The sequence below is a fragment of the Sphaeramia orbicularis genome, chromosome 16 (assembly GCF_902148855.1).
Source record: "Sphaeramia orbicularis chromosome 16, fSphaOr1.1, whole genome shotgun sequence".
Lineage (NCBI taxonomy): Eukaryota > Metazoa > Chordata > Actinopteri > Kurtiformes > Apogonidae > Sphaeramia > Sphaeramia orbicularis.
Genome location: NC_043972.1, coordinates 54,100,191 through 54,119,544, shown reverse-complemented (window position 1 = coordinate 54,119,544; position 19,354 = coordinate 54,100,191). Strand labels below are relative to the sequence as shown.

The window sequence follows — 19,354 nt, the reverse complement described above, 5'->3', positions numbered from 1 at the left end:
TTGTTTTAATGTAGACAGAAGCCAAAGGTGGACTTTAAGAGAAACCTAAAAGTTGAATCTAGTGAAAATCACCTGATTCTAGCAAATATGGATGGAGCACCCACCTGTGACCAGTGTGGGAAGACTTTCACCAGAATGAAAAACCTTAAAACCCACCTGCGCATCCACATCGGAGAAAGACCATATTCTTGTGACCAGTGTGGGAAGACTTTCACCACCATGAATAACCTTAAGACACACCTACGCACCCACAGTGGAGAAAGACCATATCACTGTGACCAGTGTGGGAAAGCTTTCACCCAAAATAATCACCTTAAGACACACCTACGCATCCATAATGGAGACAAACCATATAACTGTGACCAGTGTGGGAAGACTTTCACCACAGTGAATCATCTTAAGGTACACCGACGCATCCACAGTGGACAAAAACCATATAACTGTGACCAGTGTGGGAAGACTTTCACCCAAATGAGTAACCTTAAGGTACACCTACGCCTCCACAATGGAGAAAGACCATATGACTGTGATCAGTGTGGAAAGACTTTCCCCCACTCGTCTACCCTTAAGAGACACCAACGCATCCACAGAGGAGACAGACCATATTTCTGTGACCAGTGTGGCAAGACATTCACCCACATGGATAACCTTAAGATACACCTACGCAGCCACAGAGGAGAAAGACCATATTATTGTGACCAGTGTGGGAATACATTCACCCAACTGTCTGCCCTTCAGAAACACCTACGCATCCATAGCGGAGTAAGACCATATGCCTGTGACCAGTGTGGGAAGAATTTCACCAGCATGAATAACCTTAAGAGACACCTACACTTCCACAAAGGAGAAAAACCATATGGTTGTTACCAGTGTGGGAAGACTTTCAGTACAATGAGTGGTCTTAAGACACACCAACGCATCCACAGAGGAGAAAGACAATAAAACTATGACCTGTGTGGGATGACTTTCAGAGTCTGGTCTGCGTTATTTTCTCGCCTTCATGTTCGCCACAAGAAGTTGATGTACTAATGTGATAAGTCCACAAAGATATTCTGGCTGTCTAACTCGTACAGGTGTCACTAATGGACTCATACTGGAGAGAAACCTTACCAGCACGTATTTTATGACAGATCTTTCATCACAGATTCACAATGTACCAAACATGAATTTGTCAAAAATTTCTGCAAAGGACAAAAACTGAACAAATGTACAGAACATGTAAGGCTCTAGAAACTAGTAGAAACAATCAGTGTCATAACACACCAAAACAGTTTGAGTGTTTCAGGTGTGGAAAAAAAGATTCTGATCATCCTCTGCTCTCTCCTATCATCAGCACAGATGTGAATCATCAACGTCTGGACCAAAAAGTACCTCAGCATCAGATGACAAGAAGAGACACAGTGTTTGAACCAGCAACACTGACTTCTTTTTACAAGAAAATCAAACTTAAAAACCTCCAGATCTGGCTCCATAGAGTCCAGATGTGAAGACAAACACCAGACTGAAAGCTGTGTTTTGTTGTTTTCAGAGTAAAGAAGTGTGCTCTAATGCACCACCTTCATAAAACAGTGACGTTACAGAACCTCAACCTGCCACAACATGTAAAGTTCAACTAGTGTAGTTCAACAAGGACATGGTTTCAATGGGGATACTACTTCTATTGACTTTGTGGACGTTTAATCTGTCACTTGTGATTCTGTTGCTGGTTGGTTGAACACCTGTTCATTGTTCACTAATGAAACCAGCTACTCCTGTAACAATTTTCCATAGTTGTTCTGTGCAGTTTAAGTTCATTGTTCATCCCTCAAAATGTGCTACAATTTTTTATTTTTTTTTATTACCACCAACTGTGCATGTGTGAATTAACTGTTTCAAAACCTGAAGAACATCATTGGTTGAAGGTGTCAGAGTCCTGAATCCATGTGGTTTTGCATCAGTCATAACCAACATGATGAACATAATATGGATGAGACAAAATGACTGATGAGCCTGTAGTGGTTTAGTCCCAAACTGAGGCCAACAACATGAAGGAGATCACATTCCAGTCGAGGAGAAACTTAACTACCACCAATGAGTACATGACATACTGAGTGTCAGATGACATCGCAACGAGTCAGTGCTCCATCTAGTGGTCCAATCTGGTACTGGTCCGGTCCAGTGTTTTCCTTCACATTAAAGTGGTTTCAACATTTTTACACTGGTCTGACCCTGACCTGCAGAATGTGTTTGATTATAAGATATTTACCCAGTAAATAGATCTAAAATTATAGTTTAGAATTACATTTAAATAAGTAGATAAGTGCAGGGAAATATAAAGAAAAACTTCCGCTAGTACCAAACAGTGGAGGATGAGTTTGATTTTAATGCAGATAATGAAATTAAATTGAGAGTAAATTGTAAGAATATCTGCAGTAATACACAAGGAGATGCATTGTGAAAATAAAAATGGTAGAATTTTTCTCAAACTGTAATTTTAATTAATGGTAAAAAGTACATTTGTTTTCCTAAGAATTGCACAAATAAACATAGTGTACCTGGGGCTGATTTCTGGGTTAAATAGTCAACACACCCGTTAGAGCACCCTCAGCTGTCTCCATGTGCCCCCACCCTACTGAATTGAATTAAATTATTTACACATATTGTGCATCCGACTGGACGTCTAAGGATGACCTAAGTTATTCTGCACTGGTGACTTTATTAACAGACCTCTGAATGGTTACTGTTGGCTGTAACCACAGCAACAACAGGACAAACAGATTGTATAGGAAAACTGAACTCTGCTCTGTTCCCTCATCCACTCACTCATACTTTATTATTACCAGTGTGTGTGGCACAGGGTCACTGGCTCTGCCCCCATGCCGCCCTCATTCATTCATTCATTCATTCATCTCTCAAAGCCACACATACTCTGTCCCTTGTTGTACTCTGTCCTGAATTAATCTATGTCTATCCATAAATAGATGATAATAATAAAATTCAGTGAGCGGATCAATCCTCACAAGATAAATTTGTTTTTGTCGGTGCAAAATGTCCAGGGGAAAAGTCTGATATTATCAAAGATATTGTCAAACTTCTTTTAAAAATCCTCTTTCTCAAATGTAAATCATAGTTCAAAGGAAATATATGACAGAAATAAAGTAAAATGAAGCTACAAGAATATATCCTCATTCTACCATGGATCTCGATGGTCAACCTTAAAATCAGACCTGTAACGCGGAACTGGGCAAGTGCAGACTTTTAACCAACTAGCCCAGAAATGGGATATTGCATTTTGCGTTGCGTTGATTTTTAACGAACAAAGAGCGAGCCCAGAAATGGGATAGCGCAAACTGCGTTAAATGGACACATTTTGCATTGCGCTGGACTTAATGATTTAACGAGCAAGCGCAAAAATGAGCCCCTGGTTACCTCTGACAATAGCTGTGCAATAAGATCAAAAATGTTTTTACAATACGCAGTTTCATATAATTTAAGCTCATAATGATCAAGAGTAATGTAATTTTTTTTTTCCAATTTGAAGATAGGTTTTTGGTTCTAAAAGACTTAACAAGAAAAAACACAGTAAAAATCATATAAGTTATCATAAGAATGGATGCATCATTATCAGAAAACACTGAATATCATTTCAGCCAATATTTGGTAGCATTTTGGATGGTTATGAAATGTCAGTGGTTGATTTTAATCTGTTTTGTTTACATTTACAATTTAATTTATACTCACTCAAAGATGATGTTATTTAATGCTTTAAAATAGTCAAATTATGCTCTTTTTGTCTATGAAATTAAGCTTTTTTTGTCCCCATGGCACATAAGAGGTAATGCATAAAGATGAGAAAAAATACGCAAACAAAAAATAACATTCTGTACATTCTGAGTATCTTATTTAGTAAAACCTGTCAAACTTCAAGTCTTCTCTTTGTCTTTTTCTGTTATTCCACCTGTTTTGAACCTAAAACACACAGTAAAGCAAAACCACTGAAGAAAAGGAACACAAGCACATACTCACAGCAGCTTTGATGGCACTGAAATACTCCCGTTTACTTGGAATAATGTCTCAGTTAATAGAGATCACGGGAAAATGGAAATGATTCCCAGCAATTTCCTTTATAAATTACACTTGCAACCATTTAACTTATTTGACCATGTAGAAATTTCTGGCAAAGAGGTCATCTAAATGTACAGTTTTTAAGGTGTGTGGGAAGTCCTTTTTTTGCACTGGAACATGAACTAGGCATCCAGAGTTCACTTTCCATCCATGTTTCATTTATAAACCCCATTTCTGTAATGTCTGCAAAACCAGCTGCTTTCAACGATTTACATCTAACAGCACTAAGTCCTGAAAGTATTAGATTCAACTTGGTCTAAATATAAAAAATATATTCATACACATATATTTGCTTATAAAAAAATTGCATTGAGCATGCAAACATAAATTAAAGCAATTCTTCACATTTGAATAAAAAAATATTTAATTTAGTAAAGAGAACAAAATCCCCATGACATTCATTTTCCATAAAAGTGCATCTGACCACAGGTGCCCACTGATCTGCCTTGGCGGAGGTCTGCGCTCTCCGAGTGCTTTTCTTGTTTCAAAAATAAGTTCATTATTTCAGGGCCCATACAGATAGTTAAAATATACTGGAATAATAGGGGTTTCACGCATGACCTGGAAACGGTTTGAAACAACTGAGTCTGAGTAGCATTTCTTCTAGTTTACTTGACATCGAAGTGTCACTGCTGTGTGCCCCAATGTATACCAAATAAACAAAGGCAACCATATTTAAGCTTTTATGGTTTTCCTTCAGATTTAGTTAAGAAGAAATGGGTCGTCACAATTCATTGAGATGAGGGGCCAAACTTCACAGAGGCAATTTCTCAAAGACTGCAAGGGAAGCACAGCTTCCCCAAAAATTAAATCGTCAAATATGTACGGTTGTGGTGACATTTCATTGACTACAAATGTGTTAGAACACGTTCATCTCAAAGACAAGTTCATTCAGAATCAGCTTTATCACAAATCAACGGACTCAATGTTGTTCACTTCTCATACATTCCCGTTGCGCTGTTTTCTCATACGACCTATGGTCAATGCGTTTGCTCGTAGACACTCAGCGTCCATGCACTTCAATGGGACTTCATGGAACAGTTTTTTTCATTGCTTTAAAACTGGACGGTAATTGGATAAATGCCACAATGTTGTCCCACCCCTGGATGCTCAGTGTCTCTGGGGGTGAATGAAGCTGTGGGCGGACCTTGGCTGGGCTGGACGCTGGGCCTCCCTGTGCTGAGTGGAGGATCAGTTGAAAGGCTGAATCCCGTTTGATTGACAGCTATTTTGAGATATACTCCTTCAATTGACAGAGTTTAATACCGTCGCGCATTCTACTTGTGAAATCGAGAGAGAAACTGACCATTTTCTTAAAAAAGAACGGAGGGCCGAATTTATGTTTAAATAACTTGACAATTTTTTTAATGTAAGCCGACAATGAGCTTCCCCTCTCTGAAAGACAAGCAGCCGCCACTGGAACTTCAGAATCCAATCAGGAAGTACGTTCCTTGTTTGTAGCTGGCATCGCTGGGAAGAAGATTACCAAGGAAACATCAGTGGTATTGTGAAGAGAATCAAGAGGTTAAAAGTAGGGAAAACACCAGAGTCCTGCACCTGGTCGGGTACCCAACAGGCAACCCACAAAAACATGCAAGGATGGATAAAAAACAAAGAATTTTCACGGGCACTACCACCGTACAACCCAGACTACTGCAAAAAGACAAACAGGATCAGTTTAATGGAACCGAAAGTTGAAGAGTGAAAACAAAACGGATAATACATCTAATTTCATACCGATTCATCCAGGTGTCCAGTAGGGACGAGATCTCACTGTGGCCTGTGGCACCGGTGCCTGAGGTGCCGCTGTAGTCTGTGGCACTTCCGGTACCTGTGGCACCTCGTCTGCGGCACTTCCGGTGGCTGTGGCACCGCTGCCAGAGGTGCCGGTGCCTGTGGTTCACTGTTTCTGGTGCCAGTGGTTTATTTCCAGTGGCTGTGGTACCGCTGCCACTGTTCTATTGGTACAGAGCAGTTTGCAATGGCTAGCACATCATACGACTATACGGACGTTCAAGCCAGGCATGAAGTAAATCTGTTTGTTGGTTATGGAATGGGAGTCAGGCTAATAATGCAGACATAAGTTTGTCCATGAATATCGACCAGATTTTGTTGAAATGAGTACGTTTGAGATTGAGTGAAGTGGACATTTTTTCAACTGAAATTTCGTTAAATTAAGATTTTTTTTTTTAAAGATACGACTTTATTCCCTCAATATTATGACTTTTATTCTCAATATATCACGTTATTCTCGTAAAATTATGACTTTTTGTGTTTGACTTTATTCTCATGAAAATACAGGTTTCATCTCGATATTTTACGACTTTATTCTCGTAGCGACAAGTGTTTTTATTTTCTTATGTGGCCCTAATATGCCGTTGTAGTTAACAGGTTCTTCCAGTGTGGAATATTTAGCTGATTTCTGGTTTTCCAGTGGAGAACGATTGTCTTCTTTGCGACAGTTAGGGCTGTGAATAATATTGTTTTAGTCAGTGTAATGGTCTATTAGGGGGTGGAGGATGGGTTAAAAAAAAAAAAAAAAAGAAACGTTTATTGGTACAATGTTGAAACATGTTCGCTGGGCTGAGGATAGTGACCCTGAAATGTGGCTGCCAGCTCGACCAGACTCTGTTTAAATCGGATGCATATGTCCGAGTTCAAGAATGTGGTGGACAAAGACATGAAATAAACATATCAATTCACTAGAATCCCGTTTAAAGCTTGTTGACATTTCATACAAAGGTTAGAGCCAACACTGATCACGGTTTCTACTTTTGTCAGTTCTAGTTCAGTTATCTGTGTATCAATTGCATTCACGCCCTACCCCCCATTCTCTCTCTTACTCCAACTGGTCAAGGCAGACAGTTTCTGCTGTTAAAAGGAAGTTTTTCCTCACCACTGTCACCAGCCCCAAGTGTTTGTTCCTGGAGGACTATTGTGGGTTTCTGTAAATTGGCTTGAGCGTCTGGTTTCGACCGGCTCTATTTGTAAAGTGTCATGAGATAACTTTTGTTATGATTTGGTGCTATATAAATAAAATTTAATTGGATTTGACCAGTATCAATTATTTCAAATTTATTGTGTTCCTTTTGTCTTCTTCTTCTTGTCATGCGCTCAGCCATTGCTTATACCTTGTTCTTTTCATGACAAACTGCTCCTTTTTCCCCCTCAAACATTTTCCATTGCATATCTATGACATTGGATTGTATTAGGATTACACAGGCCCCGGTTTTCCCAAAATGTTTTATTATTCACGTTTTCGTTAAAGGGTTGCCAAAAAATAGTGGGAAGAATATGACAATCACCGTGCAAACACCAAGGTTATTATCGTTAACGAAAACGAACGAAATGACGAAAACTAAAATTGAAAAAACATTTTCGTTAACTGAAATTAATAAAAACTCTAATTAAAAGAAAAAAACGATAACTAACTGAAACTGTATCGTGAGCTTACAAAACTGACTAAAACGTATAAAAATTATGGATACAATTCCCTTCGTTTTCGTCTTTGTCAATGTCGGATTGATATCAAATTAATTTATTTGGCTCCAGCAGTTTGAGCTGGTGACACCATACGACACGTCACAGTCTGTCATGTCTGGTCACTGGTGGTTTCCAGTGGTCTTCTGGTCCCCACTCTACCTGGAACATACAGACTAAAGCTGGGACAAAGCAGCACAGTCCTGTCTGGGGTTTACTGTAGTGATACATGGGTCAGGTTTTTTTTTTTTTTTTTTTTTTTTGGCGTACCGTGTGTGTGCGCGTGAGTGACAGAGACAGAGCAGAGCTAAAGGACAGAGTCAGTGTTGAACTAGCATCCAGGTAAAAACTGGAGAGTTTATCACCATGAAAAGGCCTTTCAAGCCCTGAACTGCACAGTTTAGACGAGGAGAAAAGAGGAGGATGAAAACTAATCCAATTACAGAGGTATGGAACCTGTTAGAATGTTAAAAAACGTTTGATGTTACTAGCTACAGCTAGCTGAACTAAACTGAAGCAAAGCTGGCTAATAATGGAACTGGAGATGATTAAGAGATGAGAGATCTGCTAAGGTGTGGTTTACTGCTGAGGAACTGGGTTATATATGTTTATAAGTGGTTTATATATGTTTCTATCTGCTTTAACTGCTGGTTAGCTGGTTTATATATGTTTCTATCTGCTTTAATAATAATAATAATAATAATAATAATAATAATAATAATAATAATAATAATAATAATAAACTTTATTTGTATAGCACCTTTCATACAGAAATTGTAGCCCAAAGTGCTTCACATTGATTGAAAAAAATACAATATTAAAATACATTTAGATTTGATTAGAAATACAATAAAATAAAAATAAATATAAAAACAGCGCACATTAAAATATTTGATTATGCATAGAATTTTTGAAGTGCAAGAAATAAGATGAAATGTGAGAAATACAATAAAATAAAAATAAAAGCAGCGCACATTAAAATATTTGATTATACATAGAATTTTTGAAGTGCAAGAAATAAGATGAAATTTGAAATACAGTAAAATAAAAAAATAAAAACAGAAATACAATAAAATAAAATAAAAATGAAAAACCGCACATTCCTGGTTCCTGAATTGTGACCCCATTTTTATCTCCTTTCAAAGGCTAATGAGAATAAAAATGTTTTTAATTTGGTTTTAAATATATTCAGTGAACTGGCTTCTCTAATGTCTTTTGGAATTGTATTCCATAACTTTGGCGCATAGTTAGTAAAGGCTGCGTCCCCCATTTTCTTTGTAATATTTCTGGGAGTCGCTAGTAAACCTGCGTTTGATGACCTCAGTGTTCTAGTTTGTACATAACTGATCAGTGAGTTTGCAATGTAACTTGGTCCGGTTCCATTTAGAGCTTTATACGTGAGGAGTAGTATCTTAAAATCAATTCTGTAGGTTACCGGTAGCCAGTGCAGGGAAACCAACACTGGAGTAATGTGCTCTCTCTTCTTGGTTTTGGTTAATAACCTAGCTGCAGAGTTCTGAATCAGCTGAAGTCTGTCTGTGCTGCTTTTTGGGAGACCTGTAAGGAGTGCATTACAGTAGTCCAGTCTGCTGGAGATTAAAGCATGGACCAGTTTTTCAGCATCCTTTCGATTTATAACCGGCATTACTTTGGCTATGTTTCTGAGGTGGAAGAATGACGTTTTAGTGACTTTCTTTATGTGGGACTTAAAGTTTAAGTCTGAGTCTATAATGACTCCCAGACTTGTCACTTCTGGTTTGATCCAGGCTTTAACTGCTGGTTAGCTGGTTTATATATATTTCTATCTGCTTTAACTGCTGGTTAGCTGTTATATATGTTTCTATCTGGTTTAACTGCTGGCTGCTTTGTGCATCTCCTCTCATGCTTTGCACATCTTCGCATTGTTTCACGTAAGTGACGTTGTGTATGGATTGCACCCCCCCTCAACCTGCTATAGGGAATTTATACATTGTACGGTACATTGTGTCTCTGCTCAGTCCATGACCCCCCCTAACCCGACCCCCAAATAAAGTGTTCAAGGTAACCCATATCCGCGCCTCACTAATTTCTTTGAATAGGATGATGAGGAAGATAAAATATATGAAATAACTAAAACTAATACTAAAACTAAACTAAACTAAACTAAAACTAAGCATTCAGAAAAAAACGATAACTAATAAAAACTAACAAACCTGCTCTAAAAACTAATTAAAACTAACTGAATAAGAGAAAAAAAAAGTCAAAACTAATTAAAACTAAACTATAATTAAAAATCCAAAACTATTATAACCTTGGCAAACACAACAACGAAGTCAGTGTTTATAATATGAGAATCTGTTTGCGCAAGTACACCTTCTGCTGGTACTGAGTTGGAACTCCTCTATGTAGCACTGACATGGTTCAAAACACCGCTCCGAACAAGGTGCTTCCTTAGCTCACAGTCCAATGTAATTGATAGGAACCCTTGGCACCACACCATGGCACCTGGCACCGAGCTGTGGCACCGCAGTGCCACGGCACCTGGCACCGAGCCGTAGTACCGAGGTGCCGCGGCACCGAGCCGTGGTACCGGAAGTGAGCCACCGGCGGTGTCGGTGCCTCAGTATGCACTCGCTGTCTCTCCAGGTCTCTTCACCGGAGTGAAAAATACAGTGGACACTTTTCAGAGTATACACTAAAACTACCTGCATGGTTTACATTTAACCATCTTTGCTTCATTATAAGCACGTTATTTTAATAACACATTATTTTCATACTTATTTATGTATATTTTCTTAATTATCAGATTGATAATATATTCTCTAGCACATAATGTGCAAATTGCTGTTTTAATTGTGTCTTAATAGTCTTTTAATATGTATATTTGGTATATATATATTCAGAGCTATATATGTTTGTTGATGAGCAGCATCATTAGAATGAAAAATACTGGCATTATGGAAAATGGAAACGATAATTTACAGTGGGGTATGGGCAGTGAATATACTTGTGTATGTGTATCCTTGTTGGGAGAAATGAGATCAAAAGGTTCCCACACTAAGGAAATCCTTCTCTTTCTACCCCATATCAGTCACATAAATGCTGTTGATAGTTAGTGCACAATCAGTCAGAATGTGAGGGATCTCCGAAGCGTTACACCGTCCCATTTATTTCGAGTCGTGAACCAAATCACGAACCACTTTCTGAATCTGTTGGTGAGGCTTCGGACGTCACCGCACATGTCATCCATACCAGCCTCGTTACAGGCTTCGCATAACACTGCTTAGAACACTCGACACACTCTTCGAAACCTCGGTTTGTTTGGCCCATCACTAAACGTCACATCACTACGGCCGCCAATCAAAACCAAAAAAGAAGCGTCCTGGAGGAAGGCAGTGGTGCGGTTGGGTGCTGCGGTGCGGAGTTCGTATCGCTTGCTAGTGGATCACCGGCTTCAAGAGCCGTCTACCGTGACAGTTGGTGAGTCACAGGATTGTTGTTAGTATTAGCCTAGCCGCGGCCCATTGGTTTTATATGGACGGGGTTACTGCGTTAGCCTAGCCAAAGACGTTGTTTTATAAGGACGTGGTTAGCCGTGTTAGCCTAGCCACGGCCCGTTGGTTTATATGGACGTGGTTACCCGCGTTAGCCTAGCCGCGGTCCATTGGTTTGTATGGACGTGGTTACCCGCGTTAGCCTAGCCGCGGCCCATTGGTTTGTATGGACGTGGTTAGCCGCGTTAGCCTAGCTGCGGCCCGTTGGTTTATATAGACGTGGTTAGCTGCGTTTGTTTAGCTGCGTTAGCTTAGCCGCGGCCCATTGGTTTATATAGACGTGGTAGGTCGCTTATTTTGACAACATTGATGCCATTTCTACAAAAATGTGACTTCTAACTGAAATGTTAGCCAAAGCTTAATTTCCATACCGGTTAGTTTTGACTCATGGCACTGACTTTTTTTTTAAAATCACAACTGTAATATTAAATATATTCAGTAGCCCTGCGGTGAACGGGCGACTCGTCCTGGGTGTACCCCACCTTCGCCCATAAGTAGCTGGGATAGGCTCCAGCGACCCTAGTGAGGATGAAGTGGGTTCAGATAACGAATGAATAACTTTATAGAATTCAGTATTAATGATACAAGTATTACTACTTGATTAGATTTGACGTGTTATTTATTTCAAATGTAATACAATGATTTCATGTTAATATGGTATATTGACCTGTTTTGTATATTGATTATTTTATTCAGAAATATTGAATTGAGATGGTAGATGGGTTTTTGTTGTTGATATTTTTAAAATTGTTATTATTATGGTGTGAATGCTCGATGCTGTACACATTTAAGTTGATGTAAGCAGTGTATTAGTTGAAAAGGATAGGCAAAAAAAATAAGCTTATTCCTTTTTTGGTTTTTATGTTTATTACGACTGATGTACTGAGTACAATGATTGATGTAAAACCAAAAATAAGTTCATTCATTCATTCATGTATTGTTGATTGAATAAATTTATCATTGATTGAATCTTGACTAGGTATTTAATATAATTATTATTATTTATGTAATTGTGTACACTCTACATTTAGATTTACTTGTTTTCGTATTTTGATCCTGTCCTCTACACAGGTCAGGGTCCCATTGCACAAAACTAGGATAAGGGATTAAGCCAGGATTGGTTATCTTGGCTCAATTTATTCTAGAAAAGGCTGGCAGGAATACCCCCTGTCCCCTAGCAACACACCAGAGAATTCACCTGTCAATACAAAATGTCATAATCACAACCTCATAAATAGAGTGACATTCTGGACAGAGCCATGATGTAAACAGTGGTTATTAATAGAGATTGTGTGGCTCACCTTGTGATAGGTGCCGATAGATTTCAGAAGTCCCAAAGACATGGGAATCGTTGACTGAGCCCGGCCACTTTGCCACAACATTGGTGATGAGCCAGTCAGCATTGACCATCTGAAATTATAAGATGAAAACTATTAAACCAATCAATGCACATCACAAGCAATGCACAGTGTTCATTAATTGACAATATCAAAAAATGTTTGTAACAATGTCATGGTGTCACGATAAATCACAATCTTAAACGTCACAATTAATTAATCATCAAGGCTGCCAAAAAACATCTCATAAAGTACAGTAGATTAAGAGTGAAACAAAAGACATGCCAATATGTGCTTCCCGTATGGAACAAAAGCAACGTTACAGAAGCTGCATTCAACATTCCACCAGTGAAAATGACAAAGAAGGAACGAGCTGACCATCTGTCCCAAAGGGCGGACGTATATCTGAATTGTTTTGACCATAAATATATATTTGATGCGGGCTCACTTTTGTTTCCATAGAGTTTGCATTCACTACTGTCATCTACGCAGCTTCAGGTTACCTTTGCGCAACCCATTCATAACAATCTGGCTTAAACAAAAGTTCTGCCACCTCAACTGAAAGGTAGCAAAGTTTCAGGAGGTAGGGAAAAGGTAAATGAGTTTCAACAACAGCGGGAGACATAGAGGAATTAGTAACGTGTTAAATTGTAAAGACCCCGTAAGTCATTACCTGTATTAATGATGTCTTCTGAATATGCATCACTTTAAGACCTCCACCAGAGGTGAAATAACTTATTTTCCAGTCCTTTTGTAAAACTTGATCACAGTGTTGATTTATTGTTTGTTACGTTCTTTAAAAAGAATTTCTAAAATGTATGCGCACTGTCAGCATAAAAAGGGGAGGTTATGCCGCGTGGATGGATGCACAGAGGAGAGGGATGTCACATGCCAAGTTGGGAGCATGCCAGAGCTTTAGACGCTGTGGAGCTAACTTTGTGGATTCAGTACCTTTCTGGATTAAACTTCTCCCACACTGTAATAAATGATTCTGTGGTCATTTAGATTTTAATTAATGTATTTAGTAAAATATATTCAATACAATTTCTTTGGTTTGGTACAATGTCTTTGGTTTTGTGGCAATTATTTAATTAAATTTGAAATAAAAATGTTTGAAATAAAATCTACTCATTGTAGTTACATAAAACATAAGCATTCTGTTTATTTAATTTCAAACACAGAGAATATTGAGTAAATTCAAATCAACGTAATCAGGCAATTTTTAATTGAAAAGCACTTCCTGCTAAAGTGCTTTGTTTTTTTAATGCAGCGGGCTGTCATCACATTTGAAAAGAGTCCAGAATGCCCATCTTCTTCCTCATTGCTCATCTTGCACAATTCCTGGTTGGCTAAAGTAAGGAAATATTTTGTTTTCACTCTAAAAAAAAATAGCTCAGGGCCTTAGTAAATATCACAAAAATATAAAGGTATACTAGTTTAATAAAATCTGTGAAAATCACTAAAGTTCTTATTTGAGTTGGACGCACCAAAATAAATGCTTAATAATCCAACAGTTAATTTTGTCTTATATTTACAATTTACGTTCATTCCACAAAAAGAAATGAGTATAGAGGAAATGCACATACGTCACTTCCCCCCTGGGCCACACCCCTCTAAGTCAGAGTGAGTGGCAAAAACAAACCGGCTCAACATGGTGGAGTATAGCAGTAACTACAGTGAGACCGGGAAAAATATGGAATATAACATGAAATTAAAGACAGTTGGACTGGACATGGATCCATACAAGCTACCAAACAACAAGTGGTCTACGAACATTGATATGTGGCCGGAAATCACGTATCATGACATTTATATGAACCTGATTTCAACGCCGAGAAAATCCACAATGCAAAGGCTGAAAGCATACAAAAGCCAAAGAGTTGTTGACATCCTCGTCATCGTTAATTAGAGGATTACAGCTGGTGAGTGCTTTCAATTCAACATATGATTGTTTCTGAGGTTTTAGTGAAGACGTGTTTTCTTGGCTGTGATTTCCAAGGTAAAGGCCCAGCAGTAGTGCTCACAGTTCACTACTGATTTACTGTAGTTTAACCCTTAGTATTGACCCAAGTGAGTGGATGATGTACTGGTACTTTGGATATTTAAGTAGAGTTGACATCAAATATTTGATACAACACAGCTACAACAGCTTTGTGCTAGAGTACCCCCTTATTAGGAAAACTAGGTTAGCCTCAGTTTAAGCTAGTTCACAAATTATGTAGAGCACAAGGTTCAGAATCACACAATTGAAGACAAAAACGTTTCAGTTATGAAATATAGAACTAAATGACAGATGCTAACATTAAGAGCTTTACTAAGTAACGTTAGCCAAAATGATATGTAATTTAAGGTATGATTTTACGCAAGAATACAGCCTAAATTAACGTTACCTGACACAAATCCAGGTTTTGTTGCCTGGATTCCAGTTATTTCTACGAATTGCAGCGATCCATCTGCTTCTTCTGTCTTTGGCTTTAGGTCACCGCTAAAACAATAGCTCCGAGTGCTTATTAAATCTATTTGTGCAATCAATGGCACAACAGCTCTTCCCCATTTTCTAGATTGTTCTAAAGTTTTCGCAGTATTCAAGCCAAAGCCGCTACTCATCTCCCTCTTTCTGCCACTCAGTGGACGTAACCACGGTGACTTCCGCTAGCGGTGACGTCACATGCATACCCTCTATTTGAGTAATGAATTATATTTTTATTATATTCACTTAGACTCAGCAGTTTGAAGAACTTTAATTATTACTCATTCTAACTCAATAGTTTTCACCTCTAACATCAACAACTTAAAAAAAGTGAGTAAGTTTTATTACATAGATTGTCATGATGTACTCCATTTGCATATTGTGGCATGTTTGCTGCAGTGCATTGTGGGTATTGGGCATGTTGCTTGTTTATGTGTTGTTTTTCTGTGCAGGGGTTCAGCAGGGTTGTGGTGTTAGTGTGAATTTGGGGTTAATGTGTGTATGGTAATGTTTATTGGCCTTTTTTTGTTTGTTTTGTATTTTTGTTGAGGTGAACCATGAGTGAGAGCCATAGGCTGAACAATGCCGTAACAGTTCATCTGCCTTTATTTCACTAAATTTAATCAGTGAATCTGAATGATTTCAGAGCCTTTAGTTTTATGCAATGACCATAAGTATAAACATATTACTTTGAGTAAATTGAGTAGGGCACAACTAAATTTCTTAGAGTGCAGTCACTCCTAAGACAAAGGAATGTTTAGACCTAATTAATTGCTTTGATTGAATTCAAATTAATGTACTGATCAATATATACAATTATTGCTCAATTATACATCATTGAAATGTGAAATTAAAGACATTTTTATAAGTGCTATTTACACATTAAGAAGTTTATCTTTTTCGTATCAAATCAATATTTTTGTTTAGTTTGTAAATAATTCCATTTTGTTTAGCATTCAAATCTACTCATATTAAGTGGATAACTATTAAGGGCTTCATTTAATTAATATTTACTCAATATCAAACAGAGTTAAATTTAATTAATAATATTGTATAATAATATAATAATATAATAATTGTATAATAATATTGTTCAGCCCTGTGATGAACTGGCAAAATGTCCAGGGTGTACCCCGCCTTCGCCCCTATGTAGCTGGGATAAGCTCCAAGCGACCCCCATGACCCTAGTGAGGATAAAGCGGGTTCAGAAAATGAATGAATGAATAATAATATTGCTTGTAATGTGTTACCTTAATTTTATTGAGTAGATAGGGGGTATCTTTTTTTACAGTGCATTGTCCAGTGGATTATTGTCCTCCATGGAGCTACTGGGACCAACATGGGCCAATCCTGTGGTGCTGTTTGCTGCCAGTTCTCAGCACTTGGGCCCTAATAATACATTTAATTTGTCTAATTTAGTTCCAGTGAGCAAAGTGTTGTGGAAATTAGTATTTAAGATTTTATTCTGAATCTTCAGATTCAAAGCTGTCTTTATGAATTTAATAGATCTTGCAGCAAGAGGAAATACAACCACACAGCATAAATTTGAGTGAAAGAATCTCTGTGGGCTACCCCCAGTGTAAGTTTTTTATGTTTAACACAAAACCTAGACAAAACATGGACAAGGTACTGCCTTTCACCTAAAATCCATTAAGAAACTACCGAAGTCCTTGGACCAAAGCATATAGGACATGAAAAATAAATTTGACTGGGGCACCATGTTCTACTCCTGCCTAGAGACAAGGCTGCAATTATCAGTCACACAGTACAATACATTTTCCATGACAAAAGTAAACAGTTACTTGCAGTGTTTTCCGATTCCGTAACTATGTAAAGAATGTACCAACACTGGTGAGACCCTGATGTTTTCAACATCTTTCACTATTTCTGTTATTACTTGTCATTTTCTGGTCTCATATACATCTCTTAAGGAGAAACCATCAAATACTGGTTGTCTTGAAAATGTCTCATCGTTTGCCTAACTAGTTAATTTTGTCTATCTGCTTAATCTGGTCCCAAAGAGATGTGTTTGTTCTATTATGTTCCATTGCATTTCAGTGACCACCTCATCTGTTTTTGTGTGTTTTCATGTAGAATGAAGCCAAAGGTGGATTTTAAGTGAAACCTAAAAGTCATATCTGGAGGAAGACCAGGATCACCTGATTCCAGCAAAAATGGATGGAAGACCCACTTGTAACCAGTGTGGAAAGGCTTTCACCACAGCAGGTGGCTTAAAAATCCACCACCGTGTCCACACTGGAGAAAGGCCATACAACTGTGACCAGTGTGGGAAGACTTACACCACAGCATTTCACTTAAAAATCCACCAACGGATCCACACTGGGGAGAAACCATTCATCTGTTATCAATGTGGAAAGGCCTTCATTGATCCAAGTTACCTTAAAACCCACGTACGCATCCACACTGGAGAAAGACCCTATAGCTGTGACCAATGCGGAAAGGCTTTCACCAGAGTAAGTGAATTGAAAATTCACCAACGCATCCATACTGGAGAAAAACCATATGGCTGTGGCCGTTGTGCAAAGGCTTTTACCACAGCAAATCGCTTAAAAATGCACCAACGCATCCACACTGGTGAAAGACCATATGACTGTGACCAGTGTGGGAAGACTTACACCACAGCAAGTGACTTAAAAATCCACCAACGCATCCACACTGGAGAAAGACCATATGGCTGTGACCAGTGTGGAAAAGCGTTCACCAGAATGAGTCATTTAAAAACCCATCAACGGATTCACAGTGGAGAGAAACCATTCAGCTGTTATCAGTGTGGAAAGGCTTTCATTGATTCAAGTTACCTTAACATCCACCTACGCATCCACACTGGAGAAAGACCATATTGCTGTGACCAGTGTGGAAAGGCTTTCACCTCAGCAAATTGCTTAAAAAGGCACCAACGCATCCACACTGGAGAAAGACCATATGATTGTGAGAAGTGTGGGAAGGCTTTCATCAGAATGAGTGGGCTTAAAATCCACCAACGCATCCACACCGGAGAAAGACCATATGACTGTGACCAGTGTGGGAAGACTTTCAGAACCTTGTCTGCATTACAACCTCACCGTTGTGTTCACCACAAGAATAAGATGTACCCCTGTGATAGGTGCACGAAGATATTCTGGTCATCTTCGTCTTACAAGTGTCATCAACGGACCCATATTGGAGAGAATTCCAACCAGTGCTGATTCGGTGACACATCTTTTATCACAGGTTCACAATGTACCAAACATAAATGAGTCAAAGATTTCCACAAAAGACAAAAAGTGAACAGTTGCACAAAAAGTAAGACTTAAAGATAGTGGAAACAATAAGTGTCATAACACACCTAAACAGTATGAGTGTTGGCAATGTCCAAACAGATTCTGGTCATCCTCTGCTCTCACATCATCAGCACAGATGTGAATCAACGTCTGGATCAAACAGTACCTCACCATCAGACGAGAAGAAGAAACACAGTGTGATTGAACCAGCAGCACCGACTTCTTCTGACAAGAAATTAGAAAACCTCAAACTTAAAAACCTCCAGATCAGGCTTCACAGGATCCAGATGTGAAGACAAACACCAGACTGAAAGATGTGTTTTGTTGTCCTCAGAGTACAGAAGTGTGTTCTAATGCACCACCTTCACACAACAGTGATGTTACAGAACCTCAACCTGCCACAGGGTGAAAAGTTCAACTAGTGGATGTCAACAAGGAACTGGTTAGTATTCGGATACTACTTCTAATTGACTTTGTAGACATTTAATCAGTCACTTGTTGTGATTCTGTTGCTGGTTAGGGTTCACACCTGTTCATTGTTCACTAACAAAACCAGCTACTTCTGGAACTATTTTCCACAGTTGTTCTGTGCAGTTTAAGTTCACCCCCCAAAATGTTCAACTCTTTCTTCACCACCAACTGTGCATGTGTGAAGTAACTGGTGCTCAAGATGAAGGAAACCATTTGTTGAAGGTGTAAGAGTCCTGAATCCATGTGGTTTTGCATCAGTCATAAACAATATGGTGAACATAAAATGGATGAGACAGAATGACTGAACAGTCGTCAGCAGTTTAGTTCCAAATCAAGGCCAACAACATGAAGGAGATAACATTCTAGTCGAGGAGGAAGTCTGTTTACCAGAAAGTTCACCACCACCAAAGGAGACATGACAGACTGTCAGACAAGGTCACAATGAGTCAGTGCTTCATCTAGTGGTCCAATCTGGTACTGGTCAGGTCCAGTATTTACCTGAACACCAAACTGGTTTCAGCCTTTTTACACTGGTCTGACCCTGACCTGCAGAATGTGCTTGATTAGATTGAAATGTGTTGAACTGCTGATGAATGTGGTAAAAAAAATACAAAAAATAAGAGCCACTTGATGTATCAGAAAGTTCAGGACATCACTGGAACTGTTACAAATATTTTA

The 19,354-nt window shown here is 38.6% G+C and overlaps 3 protein-coding genes across 4 annotated transcripts in view; all 3 read left to right on the top strand.

Moving 5' to 3' along the window:
• LOC115436295 (zinc finger protein 239-like) overlaps positions 1 to 19,354 on the top strand; it is a 304,587-nt gene that overhangs the window by 171,150 nt on the left and 114,083 nt on the right. The gene's annotated exons all lie outside the window — the stretch shown is intronic.
• LOC115436289 (zinc finger protein 569-like) overlaps positions 1 to 19,354 on the top strand; it is a 237,241-nt gene that overhangs the window by 125,661 nt on the left and 92,226 nt on the right. The gene's annotated exons all lie outside the window — the stretch shown is intronic.
• Positions 10,866 to 18,773, top strand: LOC115436297 (zinc finger protein 239-like). Its single transcript, XM_030159133.1, has 2 exons — positions 10,866 to 11,043; positions 17,019 to 18,773. The coding sequence occupies exon 2, from the start codon at positions 17,099 to 17,101 to the stop codon at positions 18,128 to 18,130; it is 1,032 nt and encodes a 343-aa protein (XP_030014993.1). The 5' UTR covers positions 10,866 to 11,043; positions 17,019 to 17,098; the 3' UTR covers positions 18,131 to 18,773.